This window comes from Lasiosphaeria miniovina (genome assembly GCF_030549165.1).
Source record: "Lasiosphaeria miniovina strain SMH2392-1A chromosome Unknown B0T26scaffold_1, whole genome shotgun sequence".
Taxonomy (NCBI): Eukaryota; Fungi; Ascomycota; class Sordariomycetes; order Sordariales; family Lasiosphaeriaceae; genus Lasiosphaeria; species Lasiosphaeria miniovina.
The window spans coordinates 7,792,825-7,810,567 of NW_026848220.1; the positions used below are offsets into that span (position 1 = coordinate 7,792,825).

Genomic DNA, 17,743 nt, shown 5'->3' on the forward strand with positions numbered 1-17,743 from the left:
CTTCGCCGCCCGTCCTCCTCTTTCTTTCCCCCCACGGGGCCTTTTACTCGGCTTCCTTCCACCGAAGATCTCACTGCTCGCTATCTCTGCTGCTGCTACTGAATCCCTGGGTCGATCTCGCATACGGTAAATGAGGGTTATAGGCAGAGGTACAGGTAGAGGTACAAAACGGACAGGTAGGTGATGTGACAACATAAAGCCCGTAGGCAACAAAGAGATAGGCTTGTCCGGAGGTCTTCTATGACGAGCGTAGGGTACAGAGGCCGGCTTGTCCCAAGGTCTTCTATGACGGGCGTAGGGTACAGAGGCCGCAAGCATGTCCAGGGTCTTACATGACGAGCGGAGGACAGGAGCTCGCCGGGGACGCGTCCAGGGTCTTATATGACGAGCGTAGGACTAGCGTCGAAGCGTGTCCAAGGTCTAACGACGAGCGGAGGACGACACTTATTAGAAGAGGCTGGGGGGAGGGGGGGGGGAGGGGGGGGGATAAAGCCCGTAGGCTAGAGGCTTGTCCCAAGGTCTTATGTGACGAGCGTAGGGTACAGAGGCCGGCTTGTCCAAGGTCTTATATGACGGGCGTAGGTACAGAGGCCAATGAATTGTCCAGAGGTCTAAAGACGAGCAGAGGACAGGGGTCGTAAGACATCGTGCCTCTAGGCAGAGCGGTCTGGGGGTGCCGGGTGAGTTGCCATGTTCACGGTCTAACGACAAGCGTAGAACACGGGCCAGCGAGGCATATCCTGGTCTAACGACAAGCTATGGATAGCGGCCACAAGCCATGCCGAGTTGCCGAAATCGGTCAGAGGACTGGGTGGGTCAATGTTTCGAGACGAAAACAAAAGGCAGACGACGCCCTACCAGGGTCGCCAAGACAAGGGTAACTGGCTACGGGCGGAGGAGCGATGCCGTCAAACGTCAGGCAGAGCGCTTAGGACCGGTTCGACCTGTCAAACGGACCAGGTCTCATCCCCGAAGACGGTCCCAGAGCAAGTGGGTCGCCGTCTCGGAGGCGGCGATGTCTTGAGCGGAGACACCACCGGATTATTGATCATCTCCAGCGGCCCACGCCGGCTGGTTTCTTCTACTTTCTGCGGAGACTAGTGGGCATCCATATCGCTTCCATTCGATGTGCACCAGGACTGGAACGAACCCTGCCGTTGGGCCGTGTGTCGGACTCACCTCCGCAGGGAAAAAGTTGCCCACTGTGTCCGGCGATGACGACAGCTGCGCTTGACGAAAATAATGGAAGTCGGAACACTGGGGACCTGGGGGCTGCTCGGGAATCCCACGACGAACCGCTCCTGGGGAGGAAGAAACCGGACGACAACCAGCCTGAACCTGGCGACGCCGAGAGCCCTTGCCCAGGGGACGGCCTGGCGCGACTTGAAATAGGTATCATCCTGGGCCCAACCAATGGAAAGCCGAGCAACCAAGTAATATCTGGTGCCTCGACAACCTCTGGCCGGAGGATGACCCCGGGCCCTTTCCCAGCCAAAGACGAGCCGACGACAGCCAAAAGTGAAAAAAATGGTGCCGACGGCCTCTGAACTAGGGGGTCCTGTTATGGTGCGCGTGATCCAGACCGGTCCTTTCTCGGCCAAAGAGAAACCGGCGACGACCAATACCGAAGATTAGCGCCGCGATAGCCTCAGACCGAGGGACGACGCGAGCGAGCAAGCCAGCCCAGAAAAAGAGTCAAGGACAAAACCAGTCCCTGGCCCCTCCCCGCAGTGATCCTTTCTTGTCTTGTATCTGTCCGAGCTCTTGTTGACCCGTTCCCTCCCCTCGCACGATGCAGGACAGACGGAGCGTTGTCAATGGCGTCTGGTGGTCGCCTACAAAGCTGAGAAGAGAGCTGCCTAGGCGATGGCTCTGAAAATGGCCGGCAGGGGATATATTGGTGTAGTCGACATGCCGCTTGGGGCCATGTGATGATCGTGCCACTGGTGTCAGTTGACTTGCGAAGTGCGGTGACATGTTCAGGGACCGAGGCCCCGTCCGATGATCGGTCTGACCGCCGACTCCGCAAGCTGAGGTCCCATCAACGGCAGTGACGCCCGTCAATGGTTGGCGACCTCGGGCGTCTCCGACTAACCCCCAAAGCGGCGACCCCCGCAAAGTGGGTTGGCGAAGGCGAAGGCGGGGGTAGGGAGGCTCGGCAAGAGGCGAGACTCCCGCGCGGCACGGTTGTGCCGGCGAGAGGCCACCACCTCCGGATGGAGATGGCGGTGCTTCTTGCTGGGGACACGGGTGCTGCGCGCCTTGTCGATCTTAGCGATGACCTTGGCCATCGCAGCTCCCCACTCGAGCTCCCTTAACTCGGCAAGATACTGGGCTGCCTCCAGATCTTGCTCGGGTGACACCCCCATCACCGGCTCGTAGCCCCCCGACAACGCAATCTCTCCACTTTCCGATTCACGCTTAGCGCAGGCATTCGCCTCACGCAGCTCGTAGATGTCCCGATTGTATTGCTTCCTGTCACGGAACTTGGGCGGGTGGACTTGGCCGGTGATCATACACCGCAGCTTGAGATCTTCCAACCCGTGTTGGAAGCTGACCTGTTTTTTGCTCGCAGAAGACGACACCCTTGATGCCGATGACTTGAGACAGCTCTTGCCAGGTCGAAGGCCGCTGCGATGCGGCGGAACGCGGGGACTGCTGATCAGCCCCGAGACGCGGTCCGCGATTTGGGACGGAAGGGCCACAAAAGGACCCGAGTACCCGTCCCCGGAGGCCGGGACCGCTGCGCGGTTGGCTCCCATGTTGTCTAGTAGACTGGCCTGGCTCCAGAAGGGGTGGCCGCAGATGTCATCGACAGCCCGGGCCACTAGGCGGCTGTCCTCGTCGTCGTCATAAATGCAAGCCTGGCCGCGGCGACGAGACCGACTGAGGCTGCGGTTAGCAGAGGAGGGGGCAGCAAGCTCGGCGGCATAGCTTGCCGAGGAGAGGGAGAGGGGGTTGACGTATGACTCCATGAGGGCGGCGGCGGGAACGGGACGTGGGATTGATGTGACGCTCGAAAGGAGAGAGAGAGAGAGACAGAGACAGAGAGAGGTAGTGGCTGTGCGCGGGACGTGTGATTGACGTGACGCCCGGGAAGAAGGGAGAGAGGAGAATTGGCGATGCGCTGGGTCGTCCTTGACGCCCGAACAACAAAGAAGTTGACGAAGAATCGATGTGGCGTTGACAGAGAAAGTAGTGCTTACGTGACAGTCAGAGTGTATAGACGAGCAGATCGATGGAGAAGAAAGAAGAAGAGAAAGGAGAGGAGAGCCGGGATTGGACTGCTATTAGTACTTTTCGGAACAGTGACAGACTCATACGGTAAGTTCAGTGGCGTTCAACGTTTGTGGCCACCTTAGCAAACTCAAAGTTCATCGAGCTTCGAGAATTAAACCGTTGATCGGCTATTACCGCTGACGTTAACGGTTTGATAATGTAGATATTCCCTCAGTGTGGGGCGCGGATAACTGTTGAAAACTTTACCTCGGATCGACCATAGTTGTTGGACACATGTCGGACGTCTAAGAAAGTCTACATATCAAAAACGCCATCTCATGCAGAACTTTAATACTTGTCGCCGGTTACATGCAAGGGGGCTAGACACCAAAGAGGTGCCGCGCGAGTAGGTGCGGTAATAGACGCTCTTTGATAGAAGAGACGAAAACCCCAAGATAACATAGCCCCTATAGGCATTGTGCGGGCCTGTGTGGACCTCCAACGGATAGTTTGAATACAAGAGAGGCTGAGATCGGCTGAAAGCCAAGGACGACTGGAAATCGAATAAGTTTGTCGGTATAACTCAACTATGTAGGTTTGCGCGTGATCAGCCTGGTCCCGGGAAACAAACATGGCAGACTTAAAGCTCGAAGCGGAACCTAAGGTACTTGCCTCAGCCCCCCTTTCATCCCTATTAGACACCGTGAACGCCGTGTACACTGGGCACTGTAGGCAAGAAGAAACTTTGTTGAGGCCCGAACTGATGCTTCGGGGGCTACAGAGATGCGGATTTCTATCCGGTCGCCGTTAGAAGACTAGAGCAGTCCGGATTGTTCCAACGATGTCAAAGCTTTGGAGACAACAACGGTCGAGCGTCGGCACGTGCGTAATAGAGTTCCTCGCTGCCCTGGGACACGATCATACCGTACAAATGTCGGTTTGCGAGTGGGCAGAAAGCCTAAACGGCTCGTGGTATCTAGTCGACAAAGCACCTTACCTAACCAGGTGCACACTTGGCTTCCCTGTAAGCCGAGGGCCGCTTAAGAAGTTTCTGGTGACTCGTCCACGAATCCTTTTAGGCAAACTTCCGTCTCGCCCTTCCCAGAGTATAGTTGTGGGTGCTCGGCGGTTCGTCATTTCTTCGGAGGACGGCAACCTAGGTTGGACGAGGAGTCAGGACAGTTTGGATTGCTTTGGGCTGTTTCGCTACCTAAGTAAGGTAGATAATTACCTAGGTAGCCTTCAAATTGGCGCTGCGATTTCGACATTATAGTGGTGAATTCGCAGGCTCGGCAGTTGGCTGTGAACAGCGGATGGAATTGGCACGACCTGCGCAACACGGACAATCGGTCATTTGCGACCCAGCATCTCATTAGCCCACTACCAGAACTTGCTGGTCAGAGAGTTGAGTCGCACAGAAAGGTAATTGACGGGGTAATTATTCTTTATTTTCTCGAGAAGGCCGGAATTCATCGTCGAGCCGTATGTCGGTTGGTTGTTGGCGCCTATTCTGCCCAAGGTGCCTACCAGATTATCACTGACACCGGGAACTGAGTGGATGTCCGTTTTCCTGGTCTAACGCTTTCCATCCAATAGGGGTGGAGAAAAAACGTTCGATTGCTCCTCTAACCCCCACAGTCTCCGCTGGTTCTGATAGTGATGCGGAATTTTCCAGCCATATGCAGAGTTTGCGCATGACTCTCCAACGAATCAGCAGGCAAGATGGCCGAGCGGTCTAAGGCGCCACGTTAAGGAGTTCCAAACCCTTAATCTCAGTTTCCGTGGTCCGAAAGGGCGTGGGTTCGAATCCCACTCTTGTCATCAGAGTTTTGATTTTTGTGAAGTCCATTTTGTGTCACCTGTTCATTTTTGTCCCCGTTACCGCGCCCTGAACGGCAGCATAATAACTTAACTTCTTTATTCTCAATCCTTCCTCCCCCCTCACCGCCCTATCATCGTTCACCGCCGTATTGCATGGCAGCCACCCAACGGCCTGCCGGGAATTAAGGAAGCATACCGGGCACTAAGGAAGCCCGGCAAAGTCAAATCGACACTATTTGTGACGGCCCGCCTTACGCAGTAGGGATGTCAATGGTCGAAGGCAGTAACGAATGTGGATTTAAAGCTAAGGAAGGAAAAGAGGAAGCTATTGCAGGGACCGCGCAGGGCGCGGGGAAATAGGTGTTGGTAGTCAATCCCTGTCACGTGCGCACCGTGATACTATTTACACTTCACATGCCGGCATTTGTGCGCGCAATTGGTGTTTTAAGGTCTGTTGCGGCTAGGTGGCCTTTGCAGGCTTTTCCTTCGCCAAACAACCCATTTATCGAGATTTCCTCTGACGATTCGAGCTCCTTAGCTCCCTCACCCTCGCCCTCGCCCTCGCCTCGCCGGCCCATTCCTGTCGTGACGATTTCTCGCCTGCGCCTTCGGCCGGCTCCGAGGAAGAAGCTGAGGTTTACGGACCTGAAGATATATAGACTATTGATGCCGCCGGCGAGCCTAAAATAGGCTCTGTGTTGCACGTGATCGTAGTTGACAGCGGATAGAATTGTTTGTCTAAAAAAGGTCTATACGCAAAAAATAAACAAAGGAAATCTAATAGTACCTGTCACGAAGGAGAGGATTCGACTGGCATAACACGCAGTATAACCGTAACCTGTATTGTGGAATCTAAAGCTAAAGAAGGAAAAGGAAGATGTTGCGGGGAGCGGGCAAGGCGCGGGGTTCTAGGTATGGTGCGGACCACGTGATAGGTACGCACAGACCACACTCCAGCACTACGTCATTGACACCACGGCACCCGCCGTGACAGTACCAGGAAGTGAGCGTCATAGAGGCCTTCTTAAGGTTCAACTCGGTTGTGGCTCGGTTGTGGCTTAAATCTAGGCGACACTCTGCGTGTCTCAACTGCCAACAGCTGCCAAGGTCCCCAGGTAGGTGCGAGGAAAAAAGTAGTAGGTGCGTACATCAAAACTCTATAAGAAGAACATATCTCTTCTACTTACCGAAGAAACTTGGCTCTTCTTGGCTTTCTCAACGGCGATACTAACGACTTTTAATAGCAATAACTACTTTATCCCGTCTATATAATAGTTTTATTCCTTCTTATAATAGTTTTTTTGTCCCGTCTATAAGTGGAACCTCGCTATTAAGACAAAGAGAAGCAAGCGATTTTCATTTCTATTTAAGTCCCCTAATCTATCTCTTATTTACTTATCTCTTCATACCCTTCCTATATCTACCATCTCCAAACCCATATCTATAATTATCTCCACCATCATCCTATTTGTATGTCCCTCTAACATGGCCCTCCAAGCTCACCTGTACGGTAGAAGCTCGCTACAGGTTCTCGGCTCTGTGAGGACCCGTCCACCAAACTGGCCCTCAAGCAGCCAGAACCGCCCAGAACCCCCGGGCCTATCAGAAGCCTCCTCGAGGCCCCACCTACCCCACTGATAGATGAAAACTTATTCGCGAGCACGCGACGCGTTGTTGGACTTTTCCTTCTTTCCCTCCTCAGTTTAGAATCTTCGTCGATAGCACCCAATGGACTGAGTTCACCTCAATGCCTTGCCCTGGTCGTGACAGGCTCCGGTAATATTTCATACGACGTTATGGTTTATCTAGCTTTTACTTCGGCCGCTTCGGCTCTCTGGTCGGTCGGGTAAGGTAGCAGCATCGGCCAGATCTATGTCACTTACAACGTCATATCGGTTCTCCGGGGATGGCGGTTCCAGGTCGCTATTATCGCCATATCTCTGCTTGTATTCGCCGCCAAGTTTTATAAAATAAAATCGCACGCCGATACCCGAAACAAAGAGACTACGAGCAAAGGACGGATTTCCCGGATGCAGATGGAGATAGAACTCGAGAAACTAAAAATGGAGATGGAACTGAAGAAAATAAACTTGGAGCTCACTTACCATATATAGAGCTCACCGCTCAACCCAGCTGCAACCCAGCTGCTCTTCGACCTTTGGCTGCGAAACCTTTGGCTGCGAAGCCCCAAGCTCTTCTATTCTTACGTAAAGCTGACCAGATATCGACGATAACCTATTATATAATCCAGCCTCGGCAAGAGCTTCAATCTGGCTATCCTCATACTAGCTATCTGTCCGATCGCTATATCTCACCGAAACCTGTTGAGCATTAATTAGATTTCAAAGCGTTGAAGGAATGGTGGTTATGGAAAGGTTTAACGGAAGGTTTGAAGCTTCCATGGGAGGGATTCGAAGGCGATGAAGGGCGGCAGAACGGATGATAATAAAGAGTAGAAAAATTGGATCAGAATGGGAGTTCGATTGTGTGTGTGATCTAAATCCAAAGGTGGAAAAATGCCCCCTTATGATACCAGCTTGCATCGACTCAGTTGAACGGAACTCGTCTCTGTTCAAATCGCTGGTGGAGCAAATGATCACGGACGTTTCACGAGTGGAAACTATCATCCTGTTCCTTCAGCGAACCTGTCCGTGCAATCATGAAAGAATAGGAACAACGGGCTAGCTTGAATTCGGGCATGTCTTTGCACCAGAGGCCATGCAAGTAATTTTGACTCGCAGTTCATCAGCTAAATCGAGCAAAATTCAAATGCAGAGATGGTATGTTATGATTTGCTGCAGTGAATAGGTATTTTAGAGCACTTGTGCTTGGATGGACGCTACCGCATCCCTAGTCGTCAGGGTCGTGGTCTACCGGGTCTCTGCCAAGCTCGTGCCTGAAACCCCCCAAAACCCCCAATCTCGGATGATTTTGGTGGTGCCAAGAAAGGGGAAGCAGCGGTGGAGGGGGCGCGGAGGGCCCAACCGCAGCTGCGGGGAGCTCAGGGGTTGTTGCAAAACAACCGCCTGGCTAGGCGATACAGGGGCAGAGGGGATTGTTTGCTGAAACACCACGATCCCCGAGCTGCTGAAACAGGCACAATCAGCACAGACAGCAGCAAAAATGTTCATCATCGACGACGCGTATCTGCCATTTCTCATTACTACTCGTCGCCCCGGAATTCTTTCCGTCGAAGACCAGCAACCCCCGCCGGCGATCGTTTTCTTCAATACCACTCCACGGCCTGGGGCCGTTTCGATACCCATTCTCTTGCCCCTAATTTTGTTTTCTGCCAGGTGGTATCTCATTGGCACGTTCTCCAGTCGCAACCTTCCATTTGCATTACTCGTAGTTTCTCTGGCCAGGAACTTCGACGCCTTTCGCCCAAACGAGGAAAATCGTGGAGAGGACTCGCTGTACAAAGCTCAGATGCTCAGAAAACCAAGACTTCAAGCCAGTCGGAAGAATGGGGGTAACAATTACGCACACATGCATCGACGTCAGGTGAATCTGGACCCCGGTACGGATCTGGAATCTGGGGACGATTTGGACGATGTGGATGATGGATCTCAATCTGATGTGGGGGACGAAGGCGATGGCGATAATGACGATACCACGCAGACCGGGAAACTAGACACACCGGAAAAGACGGACAAGCCAGAGAAGACGGACAAGCCAGAGAAGACAGACAAGCCAGAGAAGACGGACAAGCCAGAGAAGACAGACAGGCCGGTGATGGAAGTCCCAACACTAACAGTGGGAAGGCCGGGCTCGACGCAACCAGCTTCACCACCAAAACCGTCGCCTGATCTTGCAAGTTTAACGTCTACAAGTCAGGCGCCGACTGCTGCGCCAACCTCGCAGACTCCCAGCTTACCGTCTCCAACAGAGACTTTGTCCCGAACCAGCAGTACGGCATCCAATTCCCGTATCGGAGGTGGAGGCCAAAGTACCGCTCTCTCGTCAACTACGCTGACCATTTCGAGCTCGGTTTTGTCATCCAACACAAGCACGGGAAGCACATCCATCCCATATACGCTCGGCTTCAATACGTCTTCAGTATCTGCAACAAACAGGCGTTTGGTCACAACAACCTTCTTTACTTCCACGAAAAGCAGCACGGCCACGGAGAGTGCATCACCGGGCACGGCAAGTGGTGGATCGGCGAATTCCGATGTAGGAGGGGACAGACTGCCTGTGCAAGACGACTCGGGGGGTGGAGGGCTTAAACCCAGTGCCAAGGCTGGCATCTCCATCGGCACGATCGGTGAGCACCTCGCCCAACTTCGGTCGCTTCCAACGTTGAGGGGTTGGTGTAAAATACTGACAGGACTGCATTATAGCTGCTGCCGCAATCATCGCCGCCGGGTTGTTCATGTTCTGGAGATGGTATCGCGCCCGCCGTGACCAAGCACGCACGGAAAAAACTCTAGATGCGCCACGCGATGGTTCCAGGAGCAGCATGGAGCAGCCACAGGATGCCCGGACACAGTCTCAGATTATGGATGACTTGTTAGCATCAGCCTACGCGCACCAAAATGGCCGTTCAGTATCCGCAGAGTACCTGGTGGGCGCATGTGCAAAGAGCGCTGGCGCAGCCAACACTGACGGAGGTCTTCCAACCACATTTCTCAATGCCAATATCCGCTCCTCCATCGCAAGCTTTCTGCGACGCCACCACCCGCTACAGCTGAATCCGCTATACGGGCGCAACAGCGTCATGTCCACGAGCAGCCAGGACCCCATGTCTCCATCGTCCACGGCCCACACCGTTCCACCCGTCCCGCCGATGCCTGAGGCGCACCACTCTGGTAGCACCAGCAGATACTCCTCTAGCGTGTATTTGCCAACCGGCCTGCCACGGCCCCCTGCACCGCCGTCGGCCTTCCTGGAAAGCAATATCACCAACAACGCTATGCCGCCCAGGTACCAGTCCGGCTGGTCAGACTCGAGCGCCGGCGCTGCGAGCGTGGCCACGACGTCGGACAACAACACGGCAATTTTATATATGTACGGCAGCACGGCCAACACAGATACCAATGTGGGACCACAGCCTCAGATACAACCGCGGCAGCATAGCTTGGTCTCCCCTCTGTCGCCAACAATGCAACAGCCGCCGCCCTGGAACGGGTCACGCAGCTAGAATGATAATTTCATGTCCCAGTATTGCGGGATTGTAAATATGGCCTTTTCTTTGCCTATATAAAAGCACTTTCCCCTATCTTTACCGGCGCAAGGTCTGGCCAGGTGTTATGCATTGTGGGGGAAGCCAGGAATGGGTTCTGGCAATAATTATCCGGCCTTTTCTTTCTACGTTTCTGAGGCCATCTGGAGGCTTTTTGAATAATGAGGAGCCGGCCAAGAGAGAGACACGACAGCAACTAATATAGCAAGCACGCAGTCTTTTCCGAATAAAGTGGCCGGGCATCTCGGTTACCAGATAGTAGATGCCACGCAAAACGACAGCCCTGCGAATCTATCTTTATGTTCTAGGGAAAACTGCAAAGTCGTGCAATACGGAAGCCATCGGGTCCCCGATCGTTGGTAATCACTGGCCAAAGTAGCCCAAGCATGGATGTGCAAATAATCCCTGCCAGACAGCCGATAACACGGCCAACTATCATCGCGCTCAAGGGTCGTCGTATTCTCCTATTTGTTGGTTCATGACCTAGCAACTAACGGGCCGAACAATCCGGTAGTGCACTAGGCAATGGTTGAAGACAAAAGGATCATGTAACTACGCCAAGGATTCGGATTCTCTCTTCCTTTTTCGTCCTCTGTTCAACTCCATTTTCTACATCAAATCCTTTCAATATATCTAAAAATCGCAGTCACTGATCGCAACCATGGCTATGCTTCCTTCTTCGACACAAGACGGCTATCTTCCGTACCTAATACTCTACCCGCGTGCGCCGTCCGTCAACTTTTGAGTTTTCTTTTTTTTCGGGGTTTTGAGTTTCATTTTCCTCTGCCCAATTCCGTCACTTGACATATTCCGGTACAGACGGTCATCACCGGCTTCGGCTACTCGGCATGGTGCTACTTCACGAATCCAACGACATCGCTCGCCGTGCTCCAAGGCCCGGGAAGCCCGCCCATGGCTACCCTGCTGGCCCACGTGTACGGCGTCAAGAACGTCTACACTTGCCTGATCCGGCTCTACGCCGTCTACCATCTCCGCAACCAGCCGCTGTACGACCTGGCTATGTGGACATATGCGGGAGTGATCCGGCTATACGTCACTGAGATGTTAGTCTGGGAAACTGTGCGGCTAAGAGAGGGCTCTATCGCACTCGCAACGGCTGGGCCTGCATTTGTCTGGATGTTTCTTCACAGGGGCTGGTATCTTCACTGAGTGCATTCTTGGGAGAACCGTGCACCTTTTACTACGGATAATTTGGTGTAGCACAGGGAGTAAAGACTTTAGCATCCAAGTCAGTGACTTGAGTAACTACAATATCAACTTGTTTACACCAATCACTTGCATTATCGAGGCGGCAAAGTATTAATGGCTTCAAAGGGGTTTAAGTGGTTGCTATATTGCTAAAGATAGCTTAGACGTATTTTTTTGTTGCTGTTTTCGTCTCCGATTTTCCCTTTCGGTTGAGTGTAGCGAAACAAATGCAAACTGACATAAATCGGACATGCCAAACTAAGATAGAGCCTACCCAACAGAAAATGAAGACAGTAATTCGTTCAATAGCACTCAGCTCCCCCTTCAAATTAAGTCTGGGCAGGTCCCGCCTCCAGATCACGTTTCGGTTCGTCAAGCATCCAATCAAAGCTATAATAGTAGGCGACCGAAATGTACGAAATCACCATAACTCCCAACAATGCCAATCCACTGATGGCTCTAGGGCTGAGCGATAAATGGACCTTCTGGGTAGGATCATTAGGCGGGGTAGAGACATCACCTGCCGTTGTGCCGGCCTCTTCCCGGAAGTAAAGCGATGATTCCATGTTGCGTCGTATCTAGCTGAGGGGTGTTTTTGTGGGCAGAATTGTTTTCGAGAAGAGAGAGAAGACGAATGCAGGAGCGGGAAGATGAATGCGGGAGTGGATGAAGAATAAACCCACCTAATTGACGTGGTGTGATTTATATAGTCCCGAGTTCAATTTTGCAGACCCGTGAATAATATTGGAACAAAAGACAGCTGTGTTTGGAGAAAGTGGATGGAAATTATTCACCGGCTCAACTGTTGCATAGAATAGAGTCATTGATACAAGCACACAAAGTGTCAAATAATGGACGCCTTTACAGCGACAAAGCTGTAGTCAACTTCTTGCATGCTGGGTATGGACTGTTTTTTGTGCAGACTCTGGCCCAGGAAAAGGCATGTTTTCGGGGAGCCTTAGAGAGTTCTTCTCACGTCATTGCATTGGGGCGGGCTTCTATCGAGTCGTCGATAGAACTAAACCGTGCCAGAGACAAAGGGCCCTCCACCCCTAGTAACTGTGCAAGTCCGTATGACAAAAGGGAGTGCGAGCTGCATTGAGATGTCTTGCATCTCTAGTTGACGGCCCTACATTTTGCGTACCTGTTAGGACGGCCTGCGTCATGTGGCTTGAATGTGTCGGAAAGGGGCAAACGAGCACATCTCGGCTCCACGGCACCATCTGCCATAATTAATTAATCCAGGTACGGTCGGGGACGGATGCCCATCGCCTATTTACAGCGAAGCGCGATGATCCCTCGCGCTTTACACTCTCGTCCACAACTTAGTACTCGCAAGTACGGAGTACCAGTGATTTGCCTCAACTGTGATGCAACTTTTCAGCTTGCTGCACGGTAAGTTCAAGTGTGTCGGAAACTGCTTCTATTGGCTGCCCGGGTTGCAATTGCTGCGCTGACCAACAATTCAGAGGCAGAAAAAGTCTGCTGGCGCTTTGTGGCGGGGGGGCGGGGCATGCACCATGCGGCGGTATTCGAGGTTGGCCCCGCCTCCTACAGAGGTGCCTATGTGGCTTTTGCTGTAACCTTTCGGGCTATTGAAACCGCCAAGTATCAACGGCCGCCTGTCACGAAAATGATCTATCGTTTTGGTGTTGCCACACCGTCTCAAAGAGGAGGGGCAACTTGGCTAGAGGCGGCTGGGAGACGGACAACAATAGGAACAAGGTATCTTGTAGTCCGTGGTGTTTGCCCACGGTGCGGTCTCCAAATGCGGTCTCGCACAACGCAGGGGGCGGGAGCAGGCGTTGCTGCATGCATGGAGATCAAAACCGGAGCCCGAATCTCATTGCCAGTCACCACCAGCTGGCAAGCACCTCAATCACTTCCCGCCTGGTGGCCTGACAGCTGCAACAGGGGCCGTAACTCGCACATCCCATTTTTGAGGGAAGTTGAACGCCTGGTCCAAGTTTCTGGTTGAGAATGATCGCTGACTCGGGTGCGAGATCTCCACTGCAACGGGCGATCGTCATCCCATCTCTCCCAGCCAGTCTTTCTATCTCAAGTCCTGCTTGGCCTGGAAACTTAAAGTCGATACGTACAGCAACTCCAGAATAATAAGATGAACCATTGACAGAAGGGCTCGTGTTAGGTTTGGTGTACATACACTCGATTTTTCGCCGGCTGGGTAAGGCAGCTCTCAGCATCGCAGTCTACCATAAAAGGCACAGCAACTTCAAACATTTTACTACCGCGCCTCACGCTTGCAAACTTGCAAGTATGGTGATCGACAAAATCTGTGGGCCTAGCCTCCCATGTGAAGAGCGGAGGGCTCGTTGGGTTGACCGTGATGGCGCTTGCCAAATCGGGCAACCGGCTGGCGTTTTAGAGGTGCGCTTTCCTGGTACGGTCTCCAGCCCGCTTCGCTTTTTCGTCTTCCCGCGTTGGTTTGAACGATAATAGGTCCATTCGGGGTACGAGGGCTGATCGCGGACTACTAGCTTGAACTCGCCATGTTCACCACAGGCTTTGAGCTTTTGAGCAGTGTAACGGGAACTGTAAGTCAGCTGCAGCCAGCAGTCCGGCACCCGAGTCCCGGCCTCATCTGCGGAACTATCCGGAATATGGCGGCCCAACCAACTACAGGCGCCTAGAGCTGTGATGGATTGGTTCCTGCGCTAACCTGTCAACGGAAGGCAAGAATAAGGAACAAGATATGATCGCGATCAACGAGAAGCACCTACAGCAGTTCGGACCTTTCATCCCTGACAGCGGCCGCAAAGACCAGAGACACAAATCTCCATTGGCCGCAGATGTCCCCGAAGCCATGCACCTGCACTGAATGCCGAGGGCCGCCCCGGAGCTGGGCTGTAGATCTGAAGCCGCCCCATGGGATCGGCGTCGTCTACAAACCGTGCAGCCAAGGGGGACAATTGAGTCGCAGGGGGGTTGGATTCCCGGGCTGCCACCAACCCATCACCCATCCCGCCCGCTTTCTATGTCACTTCCTTGATTTCACTGCGTAACACACCGTTTATCAGTCGTTCCCCAGATGGGGCTCTCAAGCTCTACATAACTTCAAGGGGCACTCCTCTTTTCACTTGATATCTCACTTGAATTTCGCCCTCAAGCCTTACCAAGACTCGAAATCCAACCACTGTCTCTACTGATGTAAAAGTAGCCCGTGTTCTAGGTTACTAGATCCCAACTCTGACCTTTTACCTCCTCTCTCTCTGTCATCACACCCCCCACACGCCATGATTCTGGCACGGGAGTCGGCCAAGGCCGCAACCGTCGGATCGGAATTTGGCACCACGCCGGACACCAAGCCGGAGCTCAGGTTCGGTGTCGTCGGCATCTTCTGGGATACATTTGCTGCTGTCTGGACGGTTGTGCTGGTTGGCGGCATGGTCTCCCTCTGGGTGAACCGTCAGAAACCGGCGCTTAGACGGCGTGGCCTGACTCTAACATTTGCCGGTCTCGTTCTCCTTCATCTCTACTGGACCACTGTGCAGATCACCTACACCATAGGTCCTCTTGTACCCGAGGTGGCCGAGTACTGGGTCATGGGCCTGTGGTACCCCTTTGGCATCGCATTGTTCCAGGCAGGCAACAGCCAGTTTCTCCACGTTGCCAAGGCACAGAGCCGCTTCGCTCGGCCTCTGAGTCAGGCGAGCCAGGCAAGCAGCTGGTACAACGAAAACCATCACCCGAAAAAGAGCAACCTAGCCGGCCGGGTCCGCAAGATGGACTACTCGACAAAGATGTTCACATTCATTACCCTAGGCATGGTGGTTCAGGTAAGCAACCACAATTCCACCCTCATAATTATCTCCTTGCCCACCTAACAATTTCAGCTTTTTGTGGTTGTACTTTTCTACATGATGTCGCGCAAGTTCCATGCCGACTTCGGCGTTCCTGGAACGGAGGCACCCGGAAATACTCCTGCCGAGATTTCCATGCATCAGGGCAGAGGCTGGGAATGGTGAGGTCAAAATAGGTCCTGAACCCCGAGGTACACCAAGCTTACACAGTCGCTAGGATTCCATCGCTCTTTTGGCAGTTTCTGTGGGCGTGGGTTTTTGCGCCCATCATTTTGTGGAAGTCAAGAGGCATACACGACACCCATGGCTGGCGACTTCAGACAGTTGTCTGCTGCATCGCTGGGTAAGTGAAGGGGTCTGCCTCCTTCCCGGCCGGTGCAATCGCAATTTGACCAACAACCGACTTTACAGGCTCCCCGCGGCGCCCATGTGGCTGATTGCTCTCTACGTTCCCGCCATGGCACCCGTGAATGTATACTTTGTGCCACCTCAATGGTCAGTTCGGAGTTTCGCAGGCTCTTGGCGCACATGCTTGTGTTCCGCAGCGCAATTGTTGACAAACGCTGCAGGATCTGTATCTCGATATTCGTCATGGAGATATTCACCGTCTTCGTCCCGTGCTGGCATGTCTGGAGGGACTCGGTAATATCCAAGGAGACAAATGAGAATAACGAGAGGTGGAAGATCAATAGGGTTTCGGTCTCTGGAAGAGACAGCAGCGAGACGACACCGCCCCTAAGCCCCACGTCCACCAAAATCGGCGAGTCAAGCAGCTTCGACCCCTGGAAGAAATTGTCCATATTCGAGCCCAACCAGTCCTCAGAGCAGCCCGATATCGAAAAGTATAGCGACGACAGCATCTTGACTATGAAGGCACTAGAGCACGTCCTACACAAGAACCCCGAGCCGCTCCGCCAGTTCTCGGCGCGCCGCGACTTTTCTGGCGAAAACATTGCCTTCTTGACTGCCGTGGCTGACTGGAAGGCCTTGATCAGCCAAGATTTCCGCCAGGACGGCCAAGACGGCGTCACACCCGAACTCGTCCGCCAGTATTTCACCGACGCACTGCGCATCTACACCGACTTCATCAGCCCGCGCGACGCCGACTTCCCCATCAATATCGCTTGGCCCGACCTGCGCAAGCTTGAGGGCACTTTCGAGCGCGCGGCTCGCAGCGTACTGGGCGACGGCGACAAGAGAAGTGCCGCCGATGCCGTGTCTCCCTTTGCCGAAGTCGCCTGGGACTCGCCTCCTGTCGATCGCGCAGCGCAGCAGTCGCGAGGATCCGAGGACGGCATGCTCGACATGGAGGCGTCCGCGACCGTTGCCGCCCACGGCACACACACGCTCGCCCTCACATCTAGCAGTGCCACAGTCCTGGCGGCGGGTGCCAAGTTCGCCGTCTTCAAAGGCGACATTCCGCAGGCGATTGACGCCACCGTCTTCGACGCCGCCTACGGCAGTGTCAAGTACCTCGTGCTCACCAACACGTGGCCCAAGTACGTCCGCGAGCGACGCAACTCGGAGAGCTCGTCCGGCACCGCCCGCACTGACGAGACGTACGAGACAACGGGCTTCAAGAAGTCCATGCGCCGCATCTTGTCATCCCTAAAGCCTTTGATCGGTTAACGTCAGTGCTTTCTGTGTAGCTTCCCTAGACGTGACGTGTATGTGGATGATCCGGCGAGGGCCTGCCGGGTTGTCGGCGAAGACAAGGCAGGCGAGCCCATGCGACGACGGCGAAACCCAACGTTAAGGGTTTTAGATGCGGATTGTCCTAGATGTCTAATGCCTTTTTTTTTCTCTTTGCTCTTTCTCCCCCTTTATTTCCCTTCAATTTTGTCCCTGAATATTATTTATTATACCCAGTTTCTCTTATTTCCGGAATTCTTTTTCTTTCTGTAATAATCTGACGCAATCTTGTCCCCCGTTGTTAACTTCTCTGCTGACTTCCTTCGGGGTTGCACCATTTTTTGTATGACAACTATAGTCATTTCGAGCCTTGTAGGTGAAAACTTTGGCCTGGGCCATAACTCAGTATGTCGTAATTATATTCCAATTCTGTCTAATACCAGCAAGCGCAAATAGTTGCGAGACTTGGACTGTGCCGAGGACCATCGGGGTGAAGACGTAGGTACGTACCTATGTACGTATGTCGGATTGTGCAGCCCTTCGTAATTATCCGAACCAGGACTGTTGCAGCGGCAGCCACGGATCACAGGGACGAGTAAAAGAAACCACAGTTTTATTGCCCTTTCCATTCGCGTATTACGTTGTCCAAAGACAACTGCCGGCTTTCCCACCGGGTAACACTGAGCCTACGCTAAACATCATACCCAAACTCGAGATGGAAAGTGAAAGAAAACGTCCCAGTGTGCCGTCCGGACCTCCGCCTCACCCCTACCAGTTATTCACACCCAAGAAAATGATCTTCAGATCCACCGTAAGCACTAAACGATCGCGGCAAAAGAGCGCAGATAGGCCAAAA

General features: G+C 53.3%; 4 protein-coding genes and 1 non-coding gene across 5 annotated transcripts; 4 read left to right on the top strand and 1 right to left on the bottom strand.

Annotated features, from left to right (window-relative positions):
* Positions 1 to 2,090: 2,090 nt before the first annotated feature.
* On the bottom strand, positions 2,091 to 2,975 carry B0T26DRAFT_747059 (uncharacterized protein; the record flags this gene model as incomplete). Its single annotated transcript, XM_060444792.1, has 1 exon — positions 2,091 to 2,975. One exon carries the CDS (start codon positions 2,973 to 2,975, stop codon positions 2,091 to 2,093), a length of 885 nt encoding a protein of 294 aa, XP_060304124.1.
* A 1,960-nt stretch (positions 2,976 to 4,935) lies between these two features.
* B0T26DRAFT_t19 lies at positions 4,936 to 5,040 on the top strand. Its single transcript has one exon. It is a non-coding gene; the product is annotated as a tRNA-Leu (tRNA).
* Positions 5,041 to 8,163: 3,123 nt separating this feature from the next.
* Positions 8,164 to 10,227, top strand: B0T26DRAFT_763442 (uncharacterized protein; the record flags this gene model as incomplete). Its single annotated transcript, XM_060446422.1, has 5 exons — positions 8,164 to 8,183; positions 8,337 to 8,796; positions 8,859 to 9,216; positions 9,263 to 9,307; positions 9,384 to 10,227. The coding sequence occupies 5 exons, from the start codon at positions 8,164 to 8,166 to the stop codon at positions 10,181 to 10,183; spliced, it is 1,683 nt and encodes a 560-aa protein (XP_060304125.1). The 3' UTR covers positions 10,184 to 10,227.
* A 659-nt stretch (positions 10,228 to 10,886) lies between these two features.
* On the top strand, positions 10,887 to 11,395 carry B0T26DRAFT_671417 (ergosterol biosynthesis protein-like protein Erg28; the record flags this gene model as incomplete). The annotated part of the gene is made up of 2 exons (XM_060439322.1): positions 10,887 to 10,958; positions 11,045 to 11,395. The coding sequence occupies 2 exons, from the start codon at positions 10,887 to 10,889 to the stop codon at positions 11,393 to 11,395; spliced, it is 423 nt and encodes a 140-aa protein (XP_060304126.1).
* A 3,293-nt stretch (positions 11,396 to 14,688) lies between these two features.
* Positions 14,689 to 16,884, top strand: B0T26DRAFT_633161 (uncharacterized protein; the record flags this gene model as incomplete). Its single annotated transcript, XM_060436515.1, has 5 exons — positions 14,689 to 15,231; positions 15,289 to 15,416; positions 15,473 to 15,598; positions 15,667 to 15,750; positions 15,825 to 16,884. 5 exons carry the CDS (start codon positions 14,689 to 14,691, stop codon positions 16,882 to 16,884), a joined length of 1,941 nt encoding a protein of 646 aa, XP_060304127.1.
* Positions 16,885 to 17,743: the final 859 nt, after the last annotated feature.